The sequence below is a fragment of the Diplotaxodon limnothrissa genome, linkage group LG13, assembly GCF_057381915.1.
Source record: "Diplotaxodon limnothrissa isolate DT_005_m linkage group LG13, D_limnothrissa_male_GT1.1, whole genome shotgun sequence".
In the NCBI taxonomy this organism is placed as follows: Eukaryota; Metazoa; Chordata; class Actinopteri; order Cichliformes; family Cichlidae; genus Diplotaxodon; species Diplotaxodon limnothrissa.
The window spans coordinates 34,308,920-34,332,070 of record NC_140608.1 but is presented as its reverse complement, the minus strand read 5'-3'; the positions used below and the strand labels follow the sequence as shown (position 1 = coordinate 34,332,070).

General features: G+C 45.5%; 3 protein-coding genes across 3 annotated transcripts in view; 1 reads left to right on the top strand and 2 right to left on the bottom strand.

Annotated features, from left to right (window-relative positions):
• Positions 1 to 2,597: 2,597 nt before the first annotated feature.
• Positions 2,598 to 5,811, top strand: LOC146620589 (uncharacterized). The gene is made up of 7 exons (XM_085369029.1): positions 2,598 to 2,636; positions 3,371 to 4,047; positions 4,292 to 4,337; positions 4,573 to 4,664; positions 4,743 to 4,853; positions 5,127 to 5,403; positions 5,587 to 5,811. Exons 1-7 carry the CDS (start codon positions 2,598 to 2,600, stop codon positions 5,809 to 5,811), a joined length of 1,467 nt encoding a protein of 488 aa, XP_085225155.1.
• Positions 5,812 to 6,511: 700 nt separating this feature from the next.
• LOC146620588 (uncharacterized) lies at positions 6,512 to 11,333 on the bottom strand. The gene is made up of 13 exons (XM_085369028.1): positions 11,317 to 11,333; positions 10,994 to 11,216; positions 10,741 to 10,813; positions 10,371 to 10,648; positions 9,991 to 10,070; positions 9,617 to 9,718; positions 9,307 to 9,512; positions 9,092 to 9,191; positions 8,854 to 9,016; positions 7,763 to 7,860; positions 7,480 to 7,633; positions 7,151 to 7,277; positions 6,512 to 6,879 (listed from the first exon to the last, which is right to left on the bottom strand). Exons 1-13 carry the CDS (start codon positions 11,322 to 11,324, stop codon positions 6,512 to 6,514), a joined length of 1,980 nt encoding a protein of 659 aa, XP_085225154.1. The 5' UTR covers positions 11,325 to 11,333.
• Positions 11,334 to 11,409: 76 nt separating this feature from the next.
• The window catches only part of LOC146620587 (uncharacterized), a 54,775-nt gene continuing 43,033 nt past the window's right edge, over positions 11,410 to 23,151 (bottom strand). The window contains exon 2 of the mRNA XM_085369027.1: positions 11,410 to 11,483. Coding sequence (XP_085225153.1) covers positions 11,410 to 11,483 — 74 coding nt within the window. The remainder of the gene's footprint in view (positions 11,484 to 23,151) is intronic.

Below are 23,151 nucleotides of genomic sequence, written 5' to 3'. Positions count from 1 at the left end.
TGGTGCTGACCAATACCATCCATATTTCACCAGGGACAGTGTTGTTAGATGAGGCCATCCACATTTCACAAGGGCCTGCATTGCTGGCTCATGCCATCCACATAACAACAGGGCCTGTGCTACTGGCTGAGGCCAACTACATTTCACCAGGGCCTGTGCTAGTCGTTGATGCCATCCACATTATACCAGCGCAAGTGGTGCTGTCCAAAACCATCCATATTTCACCACGGCCAGTGTTGTTGGATGAGGCCATCCACATTACACCACTGGGCCTTTTGTGCTGACCGATATCATGCACATTTCCCAGGGCCAGTGGTGTTGGCTAAGGCCATTCACATTACACCAGAGACAGTGCTTCCTGTGAGGCCATCTTAACCAAACCAGGGACTGTGCTTTTGGCTGAGGCCATCCGCATTACATCAGGGCCTTTGATGCCGACTTCTACCATCCACATTACACCAGGGACAGTGCTTGCTTTGAGGCCATCTTCACCCCACCAGGGCCTCTGCTGCTCGTTGATGCCATCCACATTACGCCTGGGCCTGTGGTGCTGACCGATATCATGCACATTTCACCAGGGCCAGTGGTGTTGGCTAAGGTCATTCACATTACACCAGGGCCTTTGCTACTGGCTTAGGACATTTACATTACACCAGGGTGTGGTCATGGCTGAGGCCAACTACATATCACCAGGGCCTGTATTGGTGCCTGATCCCATCCACAATATACAAAGGCCTGTGCTACTGCCTGATGCCATCCACATTAAACCAGGGCCAGTGCTCCCTGTGAGGTCATCTTCAAAAAACCAGGGCCTTTGTTGCTGGCTGAGGCCATCCTTATTTCACCAGGGCCTGCGTTGCTTGGTCATGCCATCCACATTACATCAGGGACTGTGCTACTGGGTGGGGCCAACTACATTTCACCAGTGCTTGTGTTGCTGGCTGACGACATCCACAATACACAAGGGCATGTGATACTGGCTGATGCCATCCACATTACACCAGGGGCAGTGGTGTTGGCTAAGGCCATTCACATTACACCATGGCCAGTGGTGCTGACCAATACCATCCATATTTCACCAGGGACAGTGTTGTTGGATGAGGCCATCCACATTTCACAAGGGCCTGCATTGCTGGCTCATGCCATCCACATAACAACAGGGCCTGTGCTACTGGCTGAGGCCAACTACATTTCACCAGGGCCTGTGCTAGTCGTTGATGCCATCCACATTATACCTGGGCCTGTGGTGCTGACCGATATCATGCCATTCACATTACACCAGAGACAGTGCTTCCTGTGAGGCCATCTTAACCAAACCAGGGACTGTGCTTTTGGCTGAGGCCATCCGCATTACATCAGGGCCTGTGATGCCGACTTCTACCATCCACATTACACCAGGGACAGTGCTTCCTTTGAGGCCATCTTCACCCCACCAGGGCCTCTGCTGCTCGTTGATGCCATCCACATTACGCCTGGGCCTGTGGTGCTGACTGATATGAATGAATGAATGAATGAATGAATGCTTTATTGGCCATATGCAGGTTGCCCCACAGAGGAATAGGACCCCCCCCGACTTACACACACAACAACAAGACATCACATGGGAATACAGTCGGAGACCGGCAGCGTTGAGAGAATAACACTGAAAAAATTACACAACATTGGGAAAAGTACAAGAGGAAAAAAAGAGACCTCTTCACACGCTGGGCAACCTATGGGAGGACAGCATGAGAACAGGAAACAAAAAAACTCCTCTGCACAGAGAGCACATTAATGTCCACATCACAACATCAGAGCACATGACAAGCCACAGGGGATGGATAGGGGGTGGGGGGTGATTCGAAGGAACACAGCAGTCGTCCTGCACCATGCTATCATTTCAGCGCGGCACGCAGACCCGCTGCCTTCCCCCGCAGGAACAAGCATCGAAGGCGTTTGGATGGGAGGGGGATGAGTGCGTGCTTATCAGTGTAAGTGTATGTGTGTGCGTGTCCATAGTTCAGCTGAGACAGTGTCCTTCGCCGTATCAGGCTAAGTAAACATATCATGCACATTTCACCAGGGCCAGTGGTGTTGGCTAAGGTCATTCACATTACACCAGGGCCTTTGCTACTGGTTTAGGACATTTACATTACACCAGGGTGTGGTCATGGCTGAGGCCAACTACATATCACCAGGGCCTGTATTGGTGCCTTATGGAATCAGAACGATGCCACCTTGAAACGAAACCGAAAAATGGATTGAAACCGAAAAAAAATATTGTAACTGAAATAAACGTACTGAAAAATCTTGTATTGAAACCGAAAAAAAATGGATAGTGAAAAACAATTAATTAAAACTGTAATTTTTTTTTTTTTCGCTTACAATTTTTTTTTTTTTCGGTTTCAATCCATTTTTCGGTTTCAAACCAGTTTTCGGTTTCAATCCATTTTTCGGTTTCAAACCATTTTTCAGTTTCAATCTGCTGGCACTGTTTTGGCATCCGGAGGCGCGCTTGAGGGGGCGGGGATTCCGACCCGCATGAATTTGCAGACATTATAGAGTCCGTTGCTCGTGCTGACCAAGCTGCCATTTTTCTCTTTTTGCCTCTTTCAATAATGGCTGCATCAAGTTCAAGTGGACCCTCTAAACCACAGGTAAGTAATCATTTTCCGTCGTCTTTCTTTGCTATTTCACTCGACTGGACATAGGTGTAGTTTTTATTAGCTAAATCTGGTGAAGTTGTGGTAAAATGCCAACATTAGCCTATTTGTTGTAGCAAGCTAGCTGGCAGCTAAAATTTGCTAAATTCAGTGATGCCCCTGTCTCTTTTGTGAATAAACAAACACTTTAACTTTGAAATGGATTCTGCAGTACAGGGATTTGAGGTTCAATCTGCAAAGGTATCTACAAGGGTGCCAGAGCCTTACTCCTGATGGCCAGTGGTGATGATAACATATTAAGCAATGGCAGATTCCAGGCACATAACGGTAAGACAAGTGTAGGGTTGCAAGTAATGTCTTTATGGCAGTGTTGCAGGTCACCTGTTTTTTTTTATAAATCTTTGCTTGCCGTACTCTTTAAAACAAAATAGTTGCCTGTCTGTCAGTGTAAAAAGGGTGCTGTACCAAGCCATTTGTAACTAAATTAATTTTAAATATGAATATTCTGCTCCAATCTGGACAAAAAGTTTTCACATATTTTGCATTTTTAAGTATTTTTAAATCACAAATGTATTTTAAACTAAAATTCATTAAAAGTCCTATGAAATGGATGTACTTGTTGATGTAAATGATTTAATTTCTTTATCTTCCTGTTGTGTTCATGTACGTATGCATAGATTGATATGTCATTAGTGCACAATTAGCAAATGTATCAATTTCTGTTCCAGGTACCATTAATAAGGAGGCAGTTCTATGAAAGATTGCTAACAAAGCTTCATGGAGCTGTACAACGCAGACCTGTAGATATGGACTATTTGCATTATGTCATCAGTCATGAATTGAGACTTATACGGTCATTTGGTAATATTTTAGCAGTACCACAAGATATTCTTAATGCCTTATCCAATCTTTTGAGACTGATAAATTTTCAAGACGGAGAGAGACACCCACATTCTTCTCTTGTTGATGTTGTATACACAGCGGGAGGACAACGTAAACTTAGTATATCAGAAGAATGTTTGCAAAGCCTCATCAACATGAAATTTTCCATTCCAAGTATAGCTCGGCTTCTGGGTGTCAGCAAAAGGACATTATTTCGTCGGATGCAAGAGTATGGACTTTCAGTGCATGCATCATATAGCAGTGTCACAGATGATGAGCTGGACAGCCTTGTTAGATCAGTTAAAAGGAGACTGCCACACATCGGCTATCGAATGATGATGGGGGAACTGCAGGCCATGGGATACCGTGTCAAATGGGAGCAAGTGTCTGCATCGATGCATAGGGTAGATGCTGCAGGAATCCTAGAAAGGATGGCATCTGTCGGCTGTGTTGCAAGAAGAGTGTACTCTGTAAAAGGTCCCCTCTCATTGGTCCATGTAGATACAAACCACAAACTCATCAGGTTTGTGTACAGTACGTGTTTGTATGTTCAGTACTCTGGATACACTGTAACTATTTTCATTTATGATTTGAGCATAAGGCATTTTACGTTAACGGTTAGAGGATTCAGGTAAATTTCTATTTCTACAAAGTAAAAAAAAAATTCCTGTTTAGTAAGCAAAGAAAAAAACAAGTTGATAAATTCTGACTTGTGGACAAATGTTATACTTGGACGTGTGTGTGTGTTTCACATTTTTCTTTTTTAGATATGGCATAGTTATATTTGCTGGGATTGATGGCTATTCGCGAAAGGTAAACAATATTCCATTGCAATCACAATTTCTTTTCTCAAAATTAATTAACTACCCTATAGAGAGAAAGTGGCGTATTCTTCTTCCACTCCTTTGACAAGAAATTTACGTTCATTAGTGTTGAGTTGTCTTTATTTTACTTTAAGAAAGTATATAACTGTCAGGTGTTCTTAGTTGGTTAGATATTGTGTTTGTTTCTTCAAAACAAAATCAGTTATTCATAAATTATTTTCCAGATAATGTACCTTGGTGCTGGAAATAATAACAAGGCATCAACTGCATTAGGCTTCTTTGTGAGCTCTGTTGAACAGTTTGGCTTTCCTTTAAGGTAATGTACAACCTTGATACATGCTATATTATTATTCAACCTTCTGAACACTTGTTTGTATTCTATTTCGTCATGCAGAGTTAGAGGAGACCAGGGTGTCGAAAATGTTGGCATTGCTCATTGCATTTTTACTGTTCGTGGTTGTGGCAGAGCAAGCTACATTTCAAGAAAAAGTGTTCACAATCAAAGGTAAGTTATATACAGGACTTAGCATACATATATATATATATATATATATATATATATATATATATATATATATATATATATATATATATATATATATATATATATATCATCTCTTTCTTGTAAACCCAAATCAATCATCACATTCACCAGCGTCTTATTCAATATTTATTCATTTATTTTTAAATACATGGGTCTTTTATCATTAGTAAATCAAAAACAGGTACAAGCCTGGATTTGTAAACTACTGTTCTTTTGATATTTTTTATGTTGTAGAGTTGAGCGCTTGTGGCGTGATGTCTGGATGGCTGTAACCAGTGTTTATTATGAGCTACTTCACAACCTTGAGGAAGACAGCCTGCTCGACCCCTCCAACAGCCTCCACCTGTTCTGTGCTCAGTACATCTTTGTGGAACGTCTGCAGAAGGACCTTGACACTTTCAAGAACGGGTGGGATAATCATGCACTGCGAACAGAACAAAATCTTACGCCTAATCAACTTTGGACTATTGGACTTCTTCAAAATCCTGTCGCTCCACCAGAAAACACTGAGGTATGACTATAAAATGTGCTATTACAGATGTTTTATAACGCTTATGTTTTTGTACCTTGAAATTCATGACATGCATATATTTAACATGTGCACCTGTCTTTGTTTTTAAAGACTTTAACATACTTTTTTAATTGCTGCATACTATAGTTATACTGTTCATAACAAAAGCAAGTGGATTTTCAGGACATTCAAGAACATTTCTCTTTGGACCTTGACTGTTCGAGACCAGAGAGTGGTGGTGTAGTTCTTCCACCAATACAGTGTCCTTTGGGGCCTGAGGAGATGGCAGGACTGAGGGCAGCCATTCATCCTCTTAGTCCCTCCTTTGACAACGGAAGAGACCTTTATGAGAGAGTGCTGAACTACATCATAGTTCATTCAGTAACACAACAGAACCCACTCAGTTAGCCTTTCTCATAGGATTTGACCACATTATTTGTATTGTAATGACAAAATAGCAAATCAATCAATCTTAAGATGTATTTTCAGATTATATCTTTTTTAATTGCATCAAATACTGTTTTTACCTTTTATAACTTCATGTTTAAAGTAGCCACAGTCAGTTAAGCATCTCATGTCTGATGTTTTTGTAACTGGATTGATTAAATTTGTTTAACATGTCATGCCAATAAATACTCTAAACAATTAAATGATATCATTTTAATGACTGAAAAAAACAATTCATCAAGTGTAAGAATATTTATTTTCAGCAAAACAGTTGCGATATCAATAAATTTACAATTTCACAGTGGAAAACTTTTCTGTAACAAAATAAAACTACATGCTTTATATACAGAAAATATATTTAAACAAAATTCACTTAAACTTCTTCAGACTTACAGAATTTAATTTGCGAACAAGTTGAATCTTAGACTCAAGTTTTTATGAATGCAGTCTTCTGAATGGGCTCCTCCGTTTTGTGAACATAGTTTTTAACATTATAAGAACAAAAAGTAAGTGAAACAACATGGAAAAATAATCTAACTGTAAATCTTTTTTCCTTTCTTACGCTGTTCCAAGAACTGAAATAGGTCTAAAGGGTTACACAAATAGTAGAAATACAGTGCAATACTGCATAACTTGTGATGGCATGCTATTTGAGTGTCAACTACACACGGCTGAAATCTCTCCCCATTGTGACAGCTGTTGTCATAACTTCTGTGAACTCGGTGTATGAGTTCATGTGTGCCACAGGGAAGATGATTGTGTTTGTGCAGGCACTTACAAGTGGGTAACATATGTAGTGTCCAGGCATCGTATCTTTGCATTGATGCTCAAATCTTACATGTATTTTAAAACTTGCCCTTTCTGAAGGAAGGCATGGTTTGTGTCTTTGTCCAGTTAACCACTGCATAATCGCTGGGACAGACATTCTCGGTGGTTGGTGTTTGGAAATCCAGTATTCTTCCTGGTCCTGTTCCTGGTCCTGTAGGACTTGTATCCCATACTCACAGCTCTTTTTGTCTTTATCCTGATCTGAAGAAGCAGATTTGACTTACTTTAAATCTTTAACTGTCATGCCACAAAATTTATTAATATGCAAAACCAATTTTGTCATTTAGACATGTGGTAGATTGTATAAAACATCAAAACATATAAACAAATCTTTACAGAGATTTCAGTTCCGTGATGACAATTTTGCAGAGTACAGTACGTTTGAAAGAAATGTTACAACACTATATTTGTAACAGCTGTTGTGTTAATGTTGGTTTGATGATAATATCAGTAACTGGCCGACGGCACAAACCTGAGGTTTCAAGGTTCTCCAGGAAGTCTTGGAAGAAGTTGATGATGGCATTTTCTTTGGCATGCCTTGGACTTCCCCTCTCACTCAGCTCAGGCTCAAGGATGCTCATTATGTAATCAGCATCCGGCTAAAGAGATTTTGGGGGGTGTCACGTGTTGTGATTTCAAATAAACAATAACAAATATATATATTCTTCAATAGTCATTAATCTGAGCAACCTAAATAAAGGCTGAAACAAAAAAGTCCTCACAGGGCTATTACTGCATCACATGTATTTTTAGAATCTGTTCTAAAAACAAAACACCTGAAATAAATAAAGACATATTTACCGCTGTATCATCATTCTCATCGCTGGGAACAAACAGGTTTGAACAGAGACTTTCGTGCCTTCCAATCACCTCCAGAAGGTTGTAGATCTTCATGCCATTTCTGATTTGCTGTAGCATTGGAGTCAGACGCACCGTAGCATACACAACAATTGATCTATTTAGAAAAGCAAACACAGTCATTAGTGAAACTGATGGGGTATGGTGGTCTAAACCAGGGTTTTAACTTACAAAATATTACTTTCAAATGTGTCTGGTTGGTATATTGTCTATTAAAATATACTACCTTATTATACTGTCCCGTTTGTCCAACTTCACAAGTCCTGTGTAACCACAGCTCACAATGTCTTCAGTGAGGTCTGTCAGGTTGTCTGCCACTTCCACCTGAAAACATACAAAAACAAAACAATAAATGATTTCAAGTTTTTGAAATTATGCAACTATACACACAGTATTGTGAAGGTTACTTTTAAAATGTATTCCACTACAGATTACAGGCCCCAAACTGTATTTTTTAACGTATTCCGTTACGTTACTAAATGAGAGTAACGTATTCTGAATACTTTGGATTACTTAATATATTATCATGCTATTTACAACTACATAAATGTGATTTATTACTCTTATTGAAGGTCCGCGGCTCCGAACCATAGTAAAGGGACCTCTGGCTAATATGTCAGGTTCGTGTCGGGCTCGAAGCCAAATACTAGCTTTACTTTGTTGTCTGGGTCAAATTTGCTAGTGAGAGACAGAGAGAGGCGTTGAAAGGCTGCTGCAAAGGAACTTATTGTTTCGGAGGAAAACACGAACACGGTGTACAGTCGAGTCTTAATAGCTTACTTACAACTGGGCTCGTCAGGCTCTCTTCTTGGCTGAAGTGGTTATTATTATATTTACATGCTTCCAGCTCCCGTTTCTGCTTGATGACAACTCGTACTTGTCCACTCTTCTTTTTTCTCCCTCCTCGCTCACAGACACATAACGAGTATGGCAGTCCATTCTCCCTGCAGCACGGACTAGACTGTCCATGAGGCTACATTCTTTAGGGCTATGACTGTAACACTGCCTATTAGCTTAGCACAACAACAACAACCAAAAGGCTCTCTCTCATCCAGGAAACACACAGTCGCAGAGAGAGCACGCGTCACCCTGTAACCATGGCAACCGTAACGCTGCCGCTGTGTAATTCATATATTTCAACAAAGTAACTGTATTCTAAATACCACCTTTTTAAACGGTAACTGTAACGGAATACAGTTACTCATATTTTGTATTTTAAATACGTAACGCCGGTACATGTCTTACGTTACTCCCCAACACTGTATACACACACAAACAATCAGCACTTTTCCACTAGTCTGTACAAACACAGCTCACCTTTTCGATTAGAGACCTATATTCTGTGTCATCCACATCATCTTTGGTCAGCTGAAGAATATCGAAGTTTCCTGTTGCAAGAAAATGATAACACCAGCTTCTCAGGAAGCATGGTGGTGGACCTCCCTGTGCAAGGCTCACTGAAAACACTTCTCCTGCAGTTCTGCAAGATACAAAGAAATATTTAACATGCTTCATATGCTACATAATCCTCGGAAATGTATAAAAACAGACAAACCTGTAGAAACTACTTTCTAAATCACTGATAGAGTAGACAGGACTCTTTCCCTTCTTGCCACTGCCTTCAAACAGTCGAGTCTCAATACCATGCATCATTTCTACATAGAGATACAGAAAGACAAAATAATTTAAAGGGTTAACCTTATACTTTATCTTAATTTGATTTGGCCATATTCAATATCTGAACTGTAAGTACAATGTACATAGCTATACCAGTCAAAAATTCTTTGCTTAATGCACCAGTATCAATTCCTGCTTCTCCGATAAAAGTCACGTGGAGTTTGTTCACAGGGGAAGCCTTCTTCTGTCGTTGCCACTGAATGAAGCCTCTTTGAACAAGATCATTGCGAGTGATGCAAATCCTAAAGTTTTTGCTGGTATCCACCTGACTTGAAAGCCACTGTAGCACATCTGCTTCACTGAGAAAAAAAAATTATAAAATTATTTTTGTTTCTTAAAATGAAAGCAAATGTATTATAAACAAAACCAGATAATCTGAAAGGGCAAATAATATAAATCATACCTGACTAAATCAGTTAAAGGATCTGTTCTGTTGCTTGGCACACTGCACTCAGAGTCAGTACTGACATAAACGTCTGTCATGTGAGTGGAACTGTCCTCAGGTCTAAAAATTATGAACAATAGCAAAAATATATGTGATGTAACTTATGATGTCTTTTAACTGATTTTACTGCCATTTAAATTGGGTCCTGAGCTTAATAGGTACGGTGATTACATTGTGTGTTTCAAATATACTGTAAGCATTAAAATGTGGACCAAGTAAGTATTTACTGTAACTACATACTGAGCTCAAAACTGTAATGGCTTAAAAATTTTAAAAAGGAATCCGATGTAAACATAGGAAAATGTGTTTAATATGTATAAATTTGAACGAACCTTTCACCACACAGGCTTGCATGCTGGGCAATCTCATTCACTGGAAAGCAGCAAACACAGATTGGGCATTCTTTCATGTCCTAGAGAAAAAAAAATACTGTTAAAACATAAAAGAAACAATGATTTGTAAATATGTGGATTGAACATTATCACCTGCTTCATGTCAAGAGGCTCTCTACAAAAACTTGGTGAATTCATGACAGACAGAAGCTGGACATCAGTCTATGAAGTACAATTGTAATTACTACAATGTATTGTACATTAACAAAAACAGAATAGTCACACACACAAAAAAAGCCTTCTATAATTACGTGCACAAATATCCCAAATATTTATAGACTGTTAATAAGGCAATATTCCACAATATAACATAAATTCACCTCATCTTCCTCTTCTGTTGACTGAGACTTCACACAATTGTTGACATGGGGTGCTAGGATATGCAGAGGCATACTTTCCTTGCACACCTGACAAGAAGCCTTTGGCATGGTTTGAAATTCAGCTGCATCTGATGGAAGAGGAGTAAGATCAAGGTCCTGCTGCAGCGGAACAACATACAAGAGGGTCTTTCCTGCACTGGAAACGTTGCGGATCAGTCTTCCTGTGTAGCCATTTACATCAGGAGGAATTGCTAAAAGTTTCCTCCTACCTTGACCACCTAAATACACAGATTAATAGAAAAAACATTGTACCATTTTCAACTTTCACTAGCATCTAAAAAAAATAATTTCAAAGAGGAAAATTATGCACCTGATGACTTGTGCAACAACCATCCTTGCACTCCATCCATTTTGGGATATTCTTCAGTTATCAGTTTATTAATCTAAAACAGTACATAAGGGGACACAATTGGTAAAACTACATAATTCAGAAATATTTTTATCAGTGCTAATATATGACCCAAACCAACTATCATTTGCATGTCTATCATTATGATTTGATATAGAACATGTTTATTTTTTTATGTAAATGCATTTCTCTTATATAAGTTTAACTACATTACCATTGTATGGCTCATATCATCAGTCAAGATGAGGGATCTCTTTCCCAGCCCTGCTTGGCTCAGCTGCAGCTCCTCACTAGCAGAAGGAGTGTTGGTGCAGCCTTTATTCACTAGATATATATATACACTGAATGGCTTGCTGGATTTAGGCCTCGGCGTGCTACTTTGGAGTGGGGAAAAGCGATTTTTCCCCCTTTTTTTGGTAAAAAATCCTGGAAATGACCTATATGTGAGAAGCAGAAATAATTTTCAAAATGCAGGGATTTTTTTTTTTTTACTAATCCAAATGATTAAAAGTATAATGGTTCAATACAATTTCTAACCTTGCCATCTCCGCCTGCACTGTATCTTTTGGGGTCTCGGCTTGTCCAACTGAGTGCTCGTGAGAGTGCTCAGCATTTGGTATACATGTGGTATTAGGTTGCTGAAGACTTTGAGCTAACCTGTTGATTATATCTTGTGCCGCCGTTATAACACGGGCCTCTAACTCCTGAAAGTGACAGGGGCATCACTGAATTTAGCAAATTTTAGCTGCCAGCTAGCTTGCTACAACGAATAGGCTAATGTTGGCATTTTACCACAACTTCACCAGATTTAGCTAATAAAAACTACACCTATGTCCAGTCGAGTGAAATAGCAAAGAAAGACGACGGAAAATGATTACTTACCTGTGGTTTAGAGGGTCCACTTGAACTTGATGCAGCCATTATTGAAAGAGGCAAAAAGAGAAAAATGGCAGCTTGGTCAGCACGAGCAACGGACTCTATAATGTCTGCAAATTCATGCGGGTCGGAATCCCCGCCCCCTCAAGCGCGCCTCCGGATGCCAAAACAGTGCCAGCAGATTGAAACTGAAAAATGGTTTGAAACCGAAAACTGGTTTGAAACCGAAAAATGGATTGAAACCGAAAAAAAAAAAAATTGTAAGCGAAAACAAAAAAATTACAGTTTTAATTAATTGTTTTTCACTATCCATTTTTTTTTTCGGTTTCAATACAAGATTTTTCAGTACGTTTATTTCAGTTACAATATTTTTTTTCGGTTTCAATCCATTTTTCGGTTTCGTTTCAAGGTGGCATCGTTCTGATTCCATAGTGCCTGATCCCATCGACAATATACAAAGGCCTGTGCTACTGCCTGATGCCATCCACATTAAACCAGGGCCAGTGCTCCCTGTGAGGCCATCTTCACAACACCAGGGCCTTTGTTGCTGGCTGAGGCCATCCTCATTTCACCAGGGCCTGCGTTGCTTGGTCATGCCATCCACATTACACCTGGGCCTGTGGTGCTGACCGATATCATGCACATTTCCCAGGACCAGTGGTGTTGGCTAAGGCCATTCACATTAAACCAGAGACAGTGCTTCCTGTGAGGCCATCTTAACCAAACCAGGGACTGTGCTTTTGGCTGAGGCCATCCGCATTACATCAGGGCCTTTGATGCCGACTTCTACCATCCACATTACACCAGGGACAGTGCTTGCTTTGAGGCCATCTTCACCCCACCAGGGCCTCTGCTGCTCGTTGATGCCATCCACATTATGCCTGGGCCTGTGGTGCTGACCGATATCATGCACATTTCACCAGGGCCAGTGGTGTTGGCTAAGGTCATTCACATTACACCAGGGCCTTTGCTACTGGCTTAGGACATTTACATTACACCAGGGTGTGGTCATGGCTGAGGCCAACTACATATCACCAGGGCCTGTATTGGTGCCTGATCCCATCCACAATATACAAAGGCCTGTGCTACTGCCTGATGCCATCCACATTAAACCAGGGCCAGTGTTCCTTGTGAGGCCATCTTCACAACACCAGGGCCTTTAATGCTGGCTGAGGCCATCCTCATTTCACCAGGGCCTGCGTTGCTTGGTCATGCCATCCACACCTGGGCCTGTGGTGCTGACCGATATCATGCACATTTCCCAGGGCCAGTGGTGTTGGCTAAGGCCATTCACATTACACCAGAGACAGTGCTTCCTGTGAGGCCATCTTAACCAAACCAGGGACTGTGCTTTTGGCTGAGGCCATCCTCATTTCACCAGGGCCTGCGTTGCTTGGTCATGCCATCCACATTACACCAGGGACTGTGCTACTGGGTGAGGCCAACTACATTTCACCAGTGCTTGTGTTGCTGGCTGACGACATCCACAATACACAAGGGCATGTGATACTGGCTGATGCCATCCACATTACACAAGGGGCAGTGGTGTTGGCTAAGGCCATTCACATTACACCAGGGCCAGTGGTGATGACCAATACCATCCATATTTCACCAGGGACAGTGTTGTTAGATGAGGCCATTCACATTACACCAGAGACAGTGCTTCCTGTGAGGCCATCTTAACCAAACCAGGGACTGTGCTTTTGGCTGAGGCCATCCGCATTACATCAGGGCCTGTGATGCCGACTTCTACCATCCACATTACACCAGGGCCAGTGGTGTTGGCTAAGGTCATTCACATTACACCAGGGCCTTTGCTACTGGTTTAGGACATTTTCATTACACCAGGGTGTGGTCATGGCTGAAGCCAACTACATTTCACCAGGGCCTGTGCTAGTCGTTGATGTCATCCACATTATACCAGCGCAAGTGGTGCTGTCGGAAACCATCCACATTTCACCAGGACCAGTGTTGTTGGATGAGGCCATCCACATTACACCTGGGCCTGTGGTGCTGACCGATATCATGCACATTTCCCAGGGCCAGTGGTGTTGGCTAAGGCCATTCACATTACACCAGAGACAGTGCTTCCTGTGAGGCCATCTTAACCAAACCAGGGACTGTGCTTTTGGCTGAGGCCATCCGCATTACATCAGGGCCTGTGATGCCGACTTCTACCATCCACATTACACCAGGGCCAGTGGTGTTGGCTAAGGTCATTCACATTACACCAGGGCCTTTGCTACTGGTTTAGGACATTTTCATTACACCAGGGTGTGGTCATGGCTGAGGCCAACTACATATCACCAGGGCCTGTATTGGTGCCTGATCCCATCGACAATATACAAAGGCCTGTGCTATTGCCTGATGCCATCCACATTTCACCAGGGCCTGTGCTCCCTGTGAGGCCATCTTCACAACACCAGGGCCTTTGTTGCTGGCTGAGGCCATCCTCATTTCACCAAGGCCGGCGTTGCTTGGTCATGCCATCCACATTACACCTGGGCCTGTGGTGCTGACCGATATCATGCACATTTCCCAGGGCCAGTGGTGTTGGCTAAGGCCATTCAAATTACACCAGAGACAGTGCTTCCTGTGAGGCCATCTTAACCAAACCAGGGACTGTGCTTTTGGCTGAGGCCATCCGCATTACATCAGGGCCTGTGATGCCGACTTCTACCATCCACATTACACCAGGGCCAGTGGTGTTGGCTAAGGTCATTCACATTACACCAGGGCCTTTGCTACTGGCTTAGGACATTTACATTACACCAGGGTGTGGTCATGGCTGAGGCCAACTACATATCACCAGGGCCTGTATTGGTGCCTGATCCCATCGACAATATACAAAGGCCTGTGCTATTGCCTGATGCCATCCACATTTCACCAGGGCCTGTGCTCCCTGTGAGGCCATTTTCACAACACCAGGGCCTTTGTTGCTGGCTGAGGCCATCCTCGTTTCACCAGGGCCTGCGTTGCTTGGTCATGCCATCCACATTACACCTGGGCCTGTGGTGCTGACCGATATCATGCACATTTCCCAGGGCCAGTGGTGTTGGCTAAGGCCATTCACATTACACCAGAGACAGTGCTTCCTGTGAGGCCATCTTAACCAAACCAGGGACTGTGCTTTTGGCTGAGGCCATCCGCATTACATCAGGGCCTGTGATGCCGACTTCTACCATCCACATTACACCAGGGCCAGTGGTGTTGGCTAAGGTCATTCACATTACACCAGGGCCTTTGCTACTGGCTTAGGACATTTACATTACACCAGGGTGTGGTCATGGCTGAGGCCAACTACATATCACCAGGGCCTGTATTGGTGCCTGATCCCATCCACAATATACAAAGGCCTGTGCTACTGGCTGATGCCATCCACATTAAACCAGGGCCAGTGCTCCCTGTGAGGCCATCTTCACCACACCAGGGCCTTTGTTGCTGGCTGAGGCCATCCTCATTTCACCAGGGCCTGCGTTGCTTGGTCATGCCATCCACATTACACCCGGGACTCTGCTACTGGGTGAGGCCAACTACATTTCACCAGTGCTTGTGTTGCTGGCTGACGACATCCACAATACACAAGGGCATGTGATACTGGCTGATGCCATCCACATTACACCAGGGGCAGTGGTGTTGGCTAAGGCCATTCACATTACACCAGGGCCAGTGGTGTTGACCAATACCATCCATATTTCACCAGGGACAGTGTTGTTAGATGAGGCAATCCACATTTCACAAGGGCCTGCATTGCTGGCTCATGCCATCCACATAACAAAAGGGCCTGTGCTACTGGCTGAGGCCAACTACATTTCACCAGGGCCTGTGCTAGTCGTTGATGCCATCCACATTATACCAGCGCAAGTGGTGCTGTCCAAAACCATCCATATTTCACCACGGCCAGTGTTGTTGGATGAGGCCATCCACATTACAACACTGGGCCTGTGGTGCTGACCGATATCATGCACATTTCCCAGGGCCAGTGGTGTTGGCTAAGGCCATTCACATTACACCAGAGACAGTGCTTCCTGTGAGGCCATCTTAACCAAACCAGGGACTGTGCTTTTGGCTGAGGCCATCCGCATTACATCAGGGCCTTTGATGCCACTAGAGAAGTGGACATTGCTAAACATCAGCACTCTGAGAAGATGCAGTAGCAGATCTCAGAGAATGACTCGGCCTCTGTGTGGAAAGGTTTTAGGAATATCACAAACTACAAGCCTAAAACCCCCCACTCCACTGACGACTTGCTCTTGGCCAACACCCTCAACGACTTTTACTGCCGTTTTGACGAGCCATCAGGCAGCCTTCACACCTCCAATGGCCCCAACAATAGAGACACTTTGGACACTCATCCCCCCACCTCTCCCCCCTCCATAGAGCCATCACCACCTTCAAACTGTTCACCTACAACACCCCCCTCCTCACCCCACACAAAAGAGGATTTCACACCACCTCCTCCCACCACAACTCTTCATATTCATGAAGCAGATGTGAGGAAGCAGTTTAAGAATCTGAATGCTCGGAAAGCTCCCGGCCCAGACGGTGTGTCTCCTGCCACCCTCAGACACTGTGCAAACGAGCTGGCCCCAGTGTTTTCTGGCATTTTCAACTCCTCACTGCAGGCATGTCATGTGCCTGCCTGCTTCAAGTCCTCTACCATAATCCCTGTCCCCAAGAAACCTAGGATCACTGGACTAAATGACTACAGACCCGTGGCTCTGACATCTGTGGTCATGAAGTCATTTGAGCGCCTAGTTCTCTCCCATCTCAAGACCCTCACGGCCCCCCTCCTGGACCCCCTGCAGTTTGCATATAGAGCCAACAGGTCTGTAGACGACGCCATCAACATGGCCCTACACTTCATCCTGCAGCATCTGGACTCCCCAGGAACCTACGCCAGGATCCTGTTTGTGGACTTCAGCTCTGCCTTCAACGCCATCCTTCCAGACCATCTCCGAGGCAAGCTTTCCCAGATGAATGTGCCTGATCCCACCTGCCGGTGGATCACTGACTTCCTGACGGACAGGAAGCAGCATGTGAGGCTGGGAAAGAATGTCTCGGACTCCCGGACCATCAGCACCGGCTTCCCTCAGGGCTGTGTTCTTTCTCCTCTGCTCTTCTCCCTGTACACCAACTGCTGCACCTCCACCCACCAGTCTGTCAAGCTAATCAAGTTTGCAGATGACACCACCGTTATTGGGCTCATCTCGGACGGGGATGAGTCTGCCTACAGGAGGGAGGTTGAACGTCTGGTGTCCTGGTGCAGCCACAACAACCTGGTGCTGAATGCCCAGAAGACAGTGGAGATCATTGTGGACTTCAGGAAGAACACAGCCCCACTCCCCCCCATCATCCTGACTGACACCCCCATCACCTCTGTGGACTCATTCCGCTTCCTGGGTACCACCATCACCCAGGACCTGAAGTGGGAGCCCACCATCACCTCCGTCATCAAGAAAGCCCAGCAGAGGATGTACTTCCTGAGGCAGCTGAAGAAATTCAACCTGCCAACACGGACGATGATGCAGTTCTACACTGCAATCATCGAGTCCATCCTCACCTCCTCCATCACAGTGTGGTATGCTGGAGCCACTATCAGGGACAAACAGAGACTGCAGCGTGTTGTGCGCTCTGCTGAGAAGGTGATTGGCTGCAGACTCCCATCTCTGCAGGACCTGCACACCTCCAGGACATTGCGGCGTGCAGCTCGTATCTCAGCTGACCCTTCTCACCCTGGACACAGTCTGTTTGACCTGCTCCCCTCAGGCAGGAGGCTCCGGTCCATTCGCACCAGAACCTCTCGCCATAAGAACAGCTTCTTCCCCTCTGCTGTTGGACACATGAACAATAACCATATGACTGTTCCCGCCACTAACACATGACCCTACGCTGTGTCACTGCATCATTCCATGTTTGGCACTGATCACCACCTGCACTCATGTATATATCTTTCTACGCAGCACTTTTAATTCTTATTCTCATGTATATATCTTTCTACGCAGCACTCTTAATTCTTATTCTCATGTATATATCTCATGTATATATCTCATGTATATCTCATGCACATATCTTTCTACGTAGCACTTTTAATTCTTATTCTTACTTTTATTTTTTACTTTTATTTTTTCATGTCTATTTAAGCGCAATTTATGACACTATGTTTGCACTGAAGCACCGCAGCAATTTCCTAATGTTGTAAACCTGCTCAACATTTGGCAATAAACCCCCTTTCCTTTCCTTCCTTCCTTTCCTTCCTTTCCTTCCTTTCTACCATCCACATTACACCAGGGACAGTGCTTGCTTTGAGGCCATCTTCACCCCACCAGGGCCTCTGCTGCTCGTTGATGCCATCCACATTACACCTGGGCCTGTGGTGCTGACCGATATCATGCACATTTCACCAGGGCCAGTGGTGTTGGCTAAGGTCATTCACATTACACCAGGGCCTTTGCTACTGGCTTAGGACATTTACATTACACCAGGGTGTGGTCATGGCTGAGGCCAACTACATATCACCAGGGCCTGTATTGGTGCCTGATCCCATCGACAATATACAAAGGCCTGTTCTTCTGGCTGATGCCATCCACATTAAACCAGGGCCAGTGCTCCTTGTGAGGCCATCTTCACAACACCAGGGCCTTTGTTGCTGGCTGAGGCCATCCTCATTTCACCACGGCCTGCGTTGCTTGGTCATGCCATCCACATTACACCTGGGCCTGTGGTGCTGACCGATATCATGCACATTTCCCAGGGCCAGTGGTGTTGGCTAAGGTCATTCACATTACACCAGGGCCTTTGCTACTGGCTTAGGACATTTACATTACACCAGGGTGTGGTCATGGCTGAGGCCAACTACATATCACCAGGGCCTGTATTGGTGCCTCATCCCATCGACAATATACAAAGGCCTGTGCTACTGCCTGATGACATCAACATTAAACCAGGGCCAGTGCTCCCTGTGAGGCCATCTTCACAAAACCAGGGCCTTTGTTGCTGGCTGAGGCCATCCTCATTTCACCAGGGCCTGCGTTGCTTGGTCATGCCATCCACATTACACCAGGGACTGTGCTACTGGGTGAGGCCAACTACATTTCACCAGTGCTTGTGTTGCTGGCTGACGACATCCACAATACACTAGGGCATGTGATACTGGCTGATGCCATCCACATTACACCAGGGGCAGTGGTGTTGGCTAAGGCCATTCACATTACACCAGGGCCAGTGGTGCTGACCAATACCATCCATATTTCACCAGGGACAGTGTTGTTAGATGAGGCCATCCACATTTCACAAGGGCCTGCATTGCTGGCTCATGCCATCCACATAACAACAGGGCTTGTGCTACTGGCTGAGGCCAACTACATTTCACCAGGGCCTTTGCTAGTCGTTGATGCCATCCACATTATACCAGCGCAAGTGGTGCTGTCCAAAACCATCCACATTTCACCACGGCCAGTGTTGTTGGATGAGGCCATCCACATTACACCTGGGCCTGTGGTGCTGACCGATATCATGCACATTTCCTAGGGCCAGTGGTGTTGGCTAAGGCCATTCTCATTACACCAGAGACAGTGCTTCCTGTGAGGCCATCTTAACCAAACCAGGGACTGTGCTTTTGGCTGAGGCCATCCGCATTACATCAGGGCCTGTGATGCCGACTTCTACCATCCACATTACACCAGGGACAGTGCTTCCTTTGAGGCCATCTTCACCCCACCAGGGCCTCTGCTGCTCGTTGATGCCATCCACATTATGCCTGGGCCTGTGGTGCTGACCGATATCATGCACATTTCACCAGGGCCAGTGGTGTTGGCTAAGGTCATTCACATTACACCAGGGCCTTTGCTACTGGCTTAGGACATTTACATTACACCAGGGTGTGGTCATGGCTGAGGCCAACTACATATCACCAGGGCCTGTATTGGTGCCTGATCCCATCCACAATATACAAAGGCCTGTGCTACTGCCTGATGCCATCCACATTAAACCAGGGCCAGTGCTCCCTGTGAGGCCATCTTCACAAAACCAGGGCCTTTGTTGCTGGCTGAGGCCATCCTCATTTCACCAGGGCCTGCGTTGCTTGGTCATGCCATCCACATTACACCACGGACTGTGCTACTGGGTCAGGCCAACTACATTTCACCAGTGCTTGTGTTGCTGGCTGACGACATCCACAATACACAAGGGCATGTGATACGGGCTGATGCCATCCACATTACACCAGGGGCAGTGGTGTTGGCTAAGGCCATTAACATTACACCAGGGCCAGTGGTGCTGACCAATACCATCCATATTTCACCAGGGAGAGTGTTGTTAGATGAGGCCATGTAAACCTGCTCAACATTTGGCAATAAACCCCCTTTCCTTTCCTTCCTTTCTACCATCCACATTACACCAGGGACAGTGCTTGCTTTGAGGCCATCTTCACCCCACCAGGGCCTCTGCTGCTCGTTGATGCCATCCACATTACACCTGGGCCTGTGGTGCTGACCGATATCATGCACATTTCACCAGGGCCAGTGGTGTTGGCTAAGGTCATTCACATTACACCAGGGCCTTTGCTACTGGCTTAGGACATTTACATTACACCAGGGTGTGGTCATGGCTGAGGCCAACTACATATCACCAGGGCCTGTATTGGTGCCTGATCCCATCGACAATATACAAAGGCCTGTTCTTCTGGCTGATGCCATCCACATTAAACCAGGGCCAGTGCTCCTTGTGAGGCCATCTTCAAAACACCAGGGCCTTTGTTGCTGGCTGAGGCCATCCTCATTTCACCAGGGCCTGCGTTGCTTGGTCATGCCATCCACATTACACCAGGGACTGTGCTACTGGGTGAGGCCAACTACATTTCACCAGTGCTTGTGTTGCTGGCTGACGACATCCACAATACACTAGGGCATGTGATACTGGCTGATGCCATCCACATTACACCAGGGGCAGTGGTGCTGACCAATACCATCCATATTTCACCAGGGACAGTGTTGTTAGATGAGGCCATCCACATTTCACAAGGGCCTGCATTGCTGGCTCATGCCATCCACATAACAACAGGGCCTGTGCTACTGGCTGAGGCCAACTACATTTCACCAGGGCCTGTGCTAGTCGTTGATGCCATCCACATTATACCAGCGCAAGTGGTGCTGTCCAAAACCATCCACATTTCACCACGGCCAGTGTTCTTGGATGAGGCCATCCACATTACACCTGGGCCTGTGGTGCTGATCGATATCATGCACATTTCCCAGGGCCAGTGGTGTTGGCTAAGGCCATTCACATTACACCAGAGACAGTGCTTCCTGTGAGGCCATCTTAACCAAACCAGGGACTGTGCTTTTGGCTGAGGCCATCCGCATTACATCAGGGCCTTTGATGCCGACTTCTACCATCCACATTACACCAGGGACAGTGCTTGCTTTGAGGCCATCTTCACCGCACCAGGGCCTCTGCTGCTCGTTGATGCCATCCACATTACGCCTGGGCCTGTGGTGCTGGCCGATATCATGCACATTTCACCAGGGCCAGTGGTGTTGGCTAAGGTCATTCACATTACACCAGGGCCTTTGCTACTGGCTTAGGACATTTACATTACACCAGGGTGTGGTCATGGCTGAGGCCAACTACATATCACCAGGGCCTGTATTGGTGCCTGATCCCATCCACAATATACAAAGGCCTGTGCTACTGCCTGATGCCATCCACATTAAACCAGGGCCAGTGCTCCCTGTGAGGCCATCTTCACAAAACCAGGGCCTTTGTTGCTGGCTGAGGCCATCCTCATTTCACCAGGGCCTGCGTTGCTTGGTCATGCCATCCACATTACACCACGGACTGTGCTACTGGGTCAGGCCAACTACATTTCACCAGTGCTTGTGTTGCTGGCTGACGACATCCACAATACACAAGGGCATGTGATACGGGCTGATGCCATCCACATTACACCAGGGGCAGTGGTGTTGGCTAAGGCCATTAACATTACACCAGGGCCAGTGGTGCTGACCAATACCATCCATATTTCACCAGGGAGAGTGTTGTTAGATGAGGCCATCCACATTTCACAAGGGCCTGCATTGCTGGCTCATGCCATCCACATAACAACAGGGCCTGTGCTACTGGCTGAGGCCAACTACATTTCACCAGGGCCTGTGCTAGTCGTTGATGCCATCCACATTATACCAGTGCAAGTGGTGCTTTCCAAAACCATCCACATTTCACCACGGCCAGTGTTGTTGGATGAGGCCATCCACATTACACCTGGGCCTGTGGTACTGACCGATATCATGCACATTTCCCAGGGCCAGTGGTGTTGGCTAAGGCCATTCACATTACACCAGAGACAGTGCTTCCTGTGAGGCCATCTTAACCAAACCAGGGACTGTGCTTTTGGCTGAGGCCATCCGCATTACATCAGGGCCTTTGATGCCGACTTCTACCATCCACATTACACCAGGGACAGTGCTTGCTTTGAGGCCATCTTCACCCCACCAGGTCCTCTGCTGCTCGTTGATGCCATCCACATTACGCCTGGGCCTGTGGTGCTGACCGATATCATGCACATTTCACCAGGGCCAGTGGTGTTGGCTAAGGTCATTCACATTACACCAGGGCCTTTGCTACTGGCTTAGGACATTTACATTACACCAGGGTGTGGTCATGGCTGAGGCCAACTACATTTCACCAGTGCCTGTCTTAGTGCCTGATCCCATCCACAATATACAAAGGCCTGTGCTACTGGGTGATGCCATCCACATTACACCAGGGCCAGTTCTCCCTGTGAGGCCATCTTCACCACACCAGGTTCTTTGTTGCTGGCTGAGGCCATCCTCATTTCACCAGGGCCTGCGTTGCTTGGTCATGCCATCCACATTACACCAGGGCCTGTGTTGCTGGCTGACGACATCCACAATACACAAGGGCATGTGATACTGGCTGATGCCATCCACATTACACCAGGGACAGTGGTGTTGGCTAAGGCCATTCACATTACACCAGGGCCAGTGGTGCTGACCAATACCATCCATATTTCACCAGGGACAGTGTTGTTAGATGAGGCCATCCACATTTCACAAGGGCCTGCATTGCTGGCTCATGCTATCCACATAACAACAGGGCCTGTGCTACTGGCTGAGGCCAACTACATTTCACCAGGGCCTGTGCTAGTCGTTGATGCCATCCACATTATACCAGCGCAAGTGGTGCTGTCGGAAACCATCCACATTTCACCAGGACCAGTGTTGTTGGATGAGGCCATCCACATTACACCACTGCAAGTGCTTCCATTGAGGCCATCATCAACACACCAAGGTCTGTGGTGCTGGATGAGGCAATCCACATTACACCTGGGCCTGTCGTGCTGACCGATATCATGCACATTTCCCAGGGCCAGTGGTGTTGGCTAAGGCCATTCACATTACACCAGAGACAGTGCTTCCTGTGAGGCCATCTTAACCAAACCAGGGACTGTGCTTTTGGCTGAGGCCATCCGCATTA

Coding starts and splice junctions, on each gene's coding strand:
- LOC146620589 (XM_085369029.1), top strand. CDS start 2,598: ATGGCTGCATCAAGTTCAAGTGGACCCTCTAAACCACAG. Junction 4,048..4,291: donor ACAAACCACAAACTCATCAG/GTTTGTGTACAG, acceptor TTTCTTTTTTAG/ATATGGCATAGTTATATTTG. Junction 4,665..4,742: donor CAGTTTGGCTTTCCTTTAAG/GTAATGTACAAC, acceptor TTCGTCATGCAG/AGTTAGAGGAGACCAGGGTG.
- LOC146620588 (XM_085369028.1), bottom strand. Junction 10,814..10,993: donor ATGATATGAGCCATACAATG/GTAATGTAGTTA, acceptor GTACTGTTTTAG/ATTAATAAACTGATAACTGA. Junction 10,649..10,740: donor GTTGTTGCACAAGTCATCAG/GTGCATAATTTT, acceptor CTGTGTATTTAG/GTGGTCAAGGTAGGAGGAAA.